The 5853-nt window shown below is 41.6% G+C and overlaps 1 protein-coding gene across 1 annotated transcript; it reads right to left on the reverse strand.

The window, feature by feature from the left end:
- Positions 1–499: 499 nt before the first annotated feature.
- On the reverse strand, positions 500–937 carry LOC145413251 (uncharacterized). The gene has a single exon (XM_080282980.1). The coding sequence runs from the start codon at positions 935–937 to the stop codon at positions 500–502; it is 438 nt and encodes a 145-aa protein (XP_080139106.1).
- Between the last annotated feature and the right edge of the window lie 4916 nt (positions 938–5853).

Consider the following 5853-nt stretch of genomic DNA (forward strand, 5'->3'; position numbering starts at 1 on the left):
ATTCAGATTAAGGAAGGTTTTTCAAACTGGGATGGCAAGATAAATCCTTCATTTACCCTTTCACGACAAGAGCCCCCCACCCCCCCAAGTTAAGATTAAGCCCAGTTCACACTACCAGCATTTTAGACATGATTTTTGTAGGAAAGTTCTTTCGGGAGGTTATCGCCTAAAAGCATACAAGGTCATACTGCAATCTGCTAATTTCGCAGGCAAGCTTATCTTAAGCGAGCAAGGCGAATCGGAAGGGCCAAAAAATTTGTCAAAATGTTTGAAATCTCAAGGACAGTATCGCTATTTCAAATCCACTTCATATGGCATATTGGAAGCATTGCTTGAGCCTAATGGATTCGGCTAGAGTGTAACGCATGCATAGTGAGTGCGTATTGCATTCGGCTATTATTGGCAACTGGCGAGAACGCCCGAGTTGAATATTCTTTCTTGGTCTGTCTGGTTCCTGTTGGACAATGTTTTCATCAGCCAGGTCCTCAGAGCGAAAGCCTCATCCCCTACTGTAAAGTATGGCATTGGCCTGTCGTCGTTGGGCAGAGGATTGGGTTCTGGTAGGCCAGTGCTTCCATCTTCTAAAGTTCCTGAAGTCAGTCATGGCAAACACTCCCCCATCAGATGAGGAGCCACGAGCCCTGACGTTGACGTAGAGAAACTTGTATTCAGCATCCAAAAGTGCCATCAGTACTACGGAATGGAATCCCTTGTAGATGTAGAAATTAGAGCCAGCACTTTTAGGACATTTGATAGCAATGTGCTTTCCACCAGTGGCTCCATCACAGTGAGGAGAGTTCCATCTGTTTTGAAAGCCTTCAGCCACTGCCCTCCACTCCTCCGGGGTTGTAGAACTTGACATCAAATCCTCAGCATATTCTTGTGAGATAGCCTCGCAAACTTCAAGCACGAGAATAGAGACGGTGTTATAAGTCATCCTTTATCCATATTAATAGCCACTTATAAGTTGTTTCAAGCTCTCAGGTACCTCAGAGTGATGGCCATTTTCTATCCAGGTTCCCAGGCTGGCCTCCAGAAAGTGTCTTTCTTCTCAGTCCTGGATCGCACTCTAGCGCGCAACCCATGAAACATTTCACTGTCCACTCTAAGAAAATTCTGGAGTCCACTGTGATGTGCACTTAATTCTGCCATCATCTTCTCATACTGGCCATTGAGTGGTCCTCGTAGAAGCAATCTCTTCTTTTTTTCTGCTGTTCTTCTCCTTTCTTTTCTCCTTTTCTTTGTTCATCACTGATTTCACCAAAGTTAGATCCATTTCTATGGTGGCAAGGCTAAGTTCCAATAGCTGTCTCTTGTCCATGAATGCTCTAGTGAGACATTCACTGTCCAAGAGCCAAAGACAGACTGATAAGAAGTGGAGGCGCCTGCCTCATATTTATACCTTTAGCACCTAAAATCTCCATCACACATAGTGCGAGCATATTGTAAGCTGGGTATCATCGTGTAGAGTGTACAACGAGCACAGTTCGACTGGGATGCAATCGTGCTTAATCACGCTCAAGCGGCGTGATTCCAGTTCAATCGCCTTGCGAGCGGTGTGTATGCATTGTAAAAGCGTTTCCCAGTCCCATATTAGCGTTGTGAAAGGGCAGTGCAATCGTAAAGTGTGACGTCAGAGTGTCAAAACTTTGCAAACTGTCAGGATTCCTCGTGATTTTGACCTATTTCTAAGTAACGCATTCGCTTTGATAAATGTGAATATGTGGACTGGGCTTACTAAAATCGTCTGGCAGTAGCAGAAGTAACGTAAATGACGTCCCATGGTTGAAGAGTGTGGCTGCAATGGATAATCTGGCGATGTGAATTTTGTTTAGACCTTCAGTCAGATGACGTATTTTACTGGTAAATAAAAATACAATCCTATTCAGACTAGACGAGGCCTGTGTCACTATCCTCTTCAACACGGTGACGTATTCCTAATTATAATTAGGCTACCACCAAGCAATTTTATTAAGCATTCGAAGGATCTCTGGGATTAAAAGGGTTAATGAAGGATCTGTCTAATTCCTCCATGACCAGAAGCCTTTTCTAAGCTGAATGAAATAATCCAAAAGTTCAACAATAAACTGAAAATTACGTGTTTAGGGAGAAGTGGTTGCTTCCTTGAATTAGATTGCGAATTATGTCGGTTTATTCTTGCTTTTCAAAAACAATTTCATATAGGGAGGGTTGATGAACGCTGTATCTAACTCCTCCTGAGAGTAAAATGTCTCTAGGTCCAAATAAAATTGCCTATTGCTAGAAAGACTGAAATGATAAAGACGTCGTTTAGTAGAGGGGGTTGAATAGCTTCCACTGCTGTTCTATGTGGTGCTGTGCAGAGCCTGCGGCACGTCATGATGCCATCTCTAAAGCCACCACACCAGCCGGTGTTAAGGCAGAGAAGGTGAGTAACAAGTGCTGATGCGTGAGGTGTGCGACATCCACTGTGGGTTGATGGGGAAACTGTTCAACACTGAAAGCATAATCAAATCAACTCCTCCAGCCCAGTGACTTATTTCTTACACTATTCTTGCTCTCACGATAAGGCATTATTAAGTTCTGGAGAGAATTTTAGAACAGGAGGAGTCAGACATAACATTCTGTTACCCGTTCACTACAAGACGTACGTCTTAAGTTGAATAAACTAGCTCGATAATAGCAACACACACACAAACACACACACACACACACACACACACACACACACACACACACACACACACACACACACACACACACACATATGCATAAAGGCAATAAAAAAGGAAATATCCTTATCATCCTCGGTATATTTATTTCTGTTACTGCCAGACTAATTTATTCACCTTAAGAGAGATCTCCTGCCCCGTTGCAAAGAAGTAACCCAGCTCACAACGACTGTGTCATTTCACACATATTCTTGGGACCGAAAGAGGATATTATGTTGCTTAGGAGACGCTGTTTGTGCTGCTGGAATTAGAAACAGTCTCCATGAACGCCGTCAATACTATGAAGCCTTACTGACTCTGTATTTGCTAATATTTTATAAACCCACGAAAGAGCCATTTCGTAGTGAAAGGGTTAACCATTTCAATACGATGCTGTATCATTTTAAGTTATTGTAATATAATTTTATCTCGTTCTCGAATGCTGCTTAGCGGTGAAGGTAAATATTGGCTATATATAACCCCTCCACTTCAGAAAAAAAATTACTCCAAAGTCGAATAAAATCGTCTGATAATAGGAAAAATAATATATAAAATACGTCGTCTGGCAGAAGGGGCTATGGCGTAGTCAACGAAGTCATGGAAAAGGGGAGAGAAGTGAGGATGGTGTAAAGTTGTCTATATCTACAGACAAAAAAAAGTGGAAGGCTTTATTCCTAATATGATAAGAAATGGAAACTAGTTATCGTTTTTCAAGTCCAGCTTAGGAGAGAGTAAAAAATTTTCAGTATTTCTTAGGTACTGCTGGATGGTCTTCTTTCAGCTATAGCACACAGACATATGGAAAGGGCAAGACTGGGCAAGGGTACATATCGTAGAGAGGGCAAGATAAGGCAAGGGTGCATATCGTAAATAGTTTTGCAGCATTTTGATAGTTGACTGCAGTTCAACATTCTCTACACAGAAAGAATTCACAACAGGTATTCAGGTCTTGTACTGCAGTAGTGACTAGATTTCTCTGTATCCATCGGGAATTATTACTTGTGTGCAAATCGCCATGATGATTAACGAACATATAGGAACAAAGCATCCCTCCTTAACTTCTAGCACTCAAAATGGTCACTGTCCCCACTTCTCTCAAAAGTTGGTACTCTACGGATTCGTAGTTTCACATTTCACTAAATACTGATTTCTGTAGTCCTACCTTTGACCCCATAAAAACCTAAACCTAAAGAATGAGAAAAGTGTTTGGGGGTATTTATAAGAGGAACAATTGTACCAAGTTTGACGTGAGCTGGTGTGGAAGTGATATTGTGGGATAAGGCTGAAATGTGTCTGGAAGAAACAAAGACGAAAGAAACTTGACAAATACAGTATAGTCCTGACCATAGTCTGAAGACCATAACTAAAGAGGCCTTCAGTAACTCCTTGCCCAACAGAAGGATCTCCTAGCCCGAATAAAGTCGTCTATAGATAACAAAAATAAATAGTACGCCACGAGACTGAAAGGGTAAGGACCAGAGGGGTAGACTAGGGGATATCTTGCTGGGCCACTGGTGGGGAACTGATGTAACAAATTCTTTTGTCGCTATACCATCTCTGCTTTTCAATGCTGAGCCGTTACAAGAGATTAATACTATACTCGTTTGACTCTAAATTGACCTGAAATTGCCATCTCTCCATTTTGAACACCGAGTTGCAATACTGTTAGTACCATAATGTATTGCTAGTCAAGAATGTGTGTTATGGAACGGGTGTAAGGCCGTAGTATTATCTTTTTCTGCCACTCAGCTACATGAAATAAATGCAAAAGGATGACAATTTGGGCCAAGTGAGGTATGATGCTAGTAAGACAGGCTGCAATGGAAAGGTTGCAGAGCCACAGTACAATGTTATTTTATCATTGAGCTACGGAATTTAAGCTGTGTGAGGAAATCTCCGCCAAGTCATTGTGGAGAAATTGTTATACTAAACTGAGACTCTTATGGCATTCAGACAGTTACGCGCTAAAATGAAAAATAGTTTGGAAACACTTTATCACAAAACACGTAGGTCAGTAAAAGGGAGTACTATGTGTGTAACAAAACTTACCAGCACTATGCAGCATATTCGTATTATAATCAAACAGGTTTTCCTTTTACTGTAAAAATCTAAACATAATTTATAATGGGTGACCTCAAAAAAAAAAAAAAAAAAAAAAAGTCATGCTTCCCTGTACCATTTCGTCAGCCTCCCCCATGAGTTCTTCCACTTAATCCCATCATCCACCTAAGTTTGTGACATCGAGTTTGTGACAATGTGCGTGACATAAAAAAGGTCTTTCTTGGCTCTCAGTGTTTTTGATATAACTTAAGTCTGTGCCACGCTTCCTCATGTACTTAAACCCTTCAGCTCAATCACGCTCGTCCTCTCAAACTGGTGAAACAAAAACATAATTTCCAAACTCCGCAAAGGTTCTACAAATAACATTGTTTCTGACTGAATTTTTCTTTTTTTTTTTTTTTTATGTGTCCGACTCTGGGCATAGGCTTCACAGCCTTCTCTTAAGGCCCAGTAGTTCTCCTACATACCATACACCTCTACATGTCACCACTTCGGCGCTAACACCCACCGTCCATATTGAATACATGCTAGGGCTGTCTTATACAGGACTGGTGTATTGATATTAGCGGGGGTATTTTTACGACATGTCGGCGGGTCTTCTGGTAGATCAGTAAAGTCTGATTTTGTGAAATTCAAATCCTTAAACTGTTCTCTGCCCCAGAAGAGATTTGAGCCTGGGTCCAGTAGGACTACAGGCCACCTGTCTACCGGTTGAGCCACCGCCTTGTTTGCCTTAATGACCCTTGTACAGTAGACAGGCATTAATCTATCTGTCTCTGACTAGACGCCTTACTCCCAGGAGAGGAGATCACAGACAAATCGCATTCATATCACCCTGTTCTTCATCATCAGACTGCCCTCCCTCCAGCGCACATCATCCTGATTCGTATACATCCCCATCCTCCGTAGTGTAAGCCCTATTCTTTTTTTCCTTATACTTCAAACCATCGTTCCTCATGTACTCCTCCATTTAATCCCTCCAGTCCATTCTTGCTCTCTTCACAAGTTGATGAGATACCAGTGCCTTACCAGACATGTATTAATCATCAGATAACACCTATTCATGCCATTCTCCCTCATTGTATGTACTGTACATAATTCC

Source organism: Coenobita brevimanus, chromosome 95 (assembly GCF_032717465.1).
Source record: "Coenobita brevimanus isolate Jiangsu-jjx chromosome 95, ASM3271746v2, whole genome shotgun sequence".
NCBI classification, from domain to species: domain Eukaryota; kingdom Metazoa; phylum Arthropoda; class Malacostraca; order Decapoda; family Coenobitidae; genus Coenobita; species Coenobita brevimanus.

What these genes read in the sequence shown, in the direction of transcription:
- LOC145413251 (XM_080282980.1), bottom strand. Translation starts at nt 937, where the DNA reads ATGACTTATAACACCGTCTCTATTCTCGTGCTTGAAGTTTGCGAGGCT.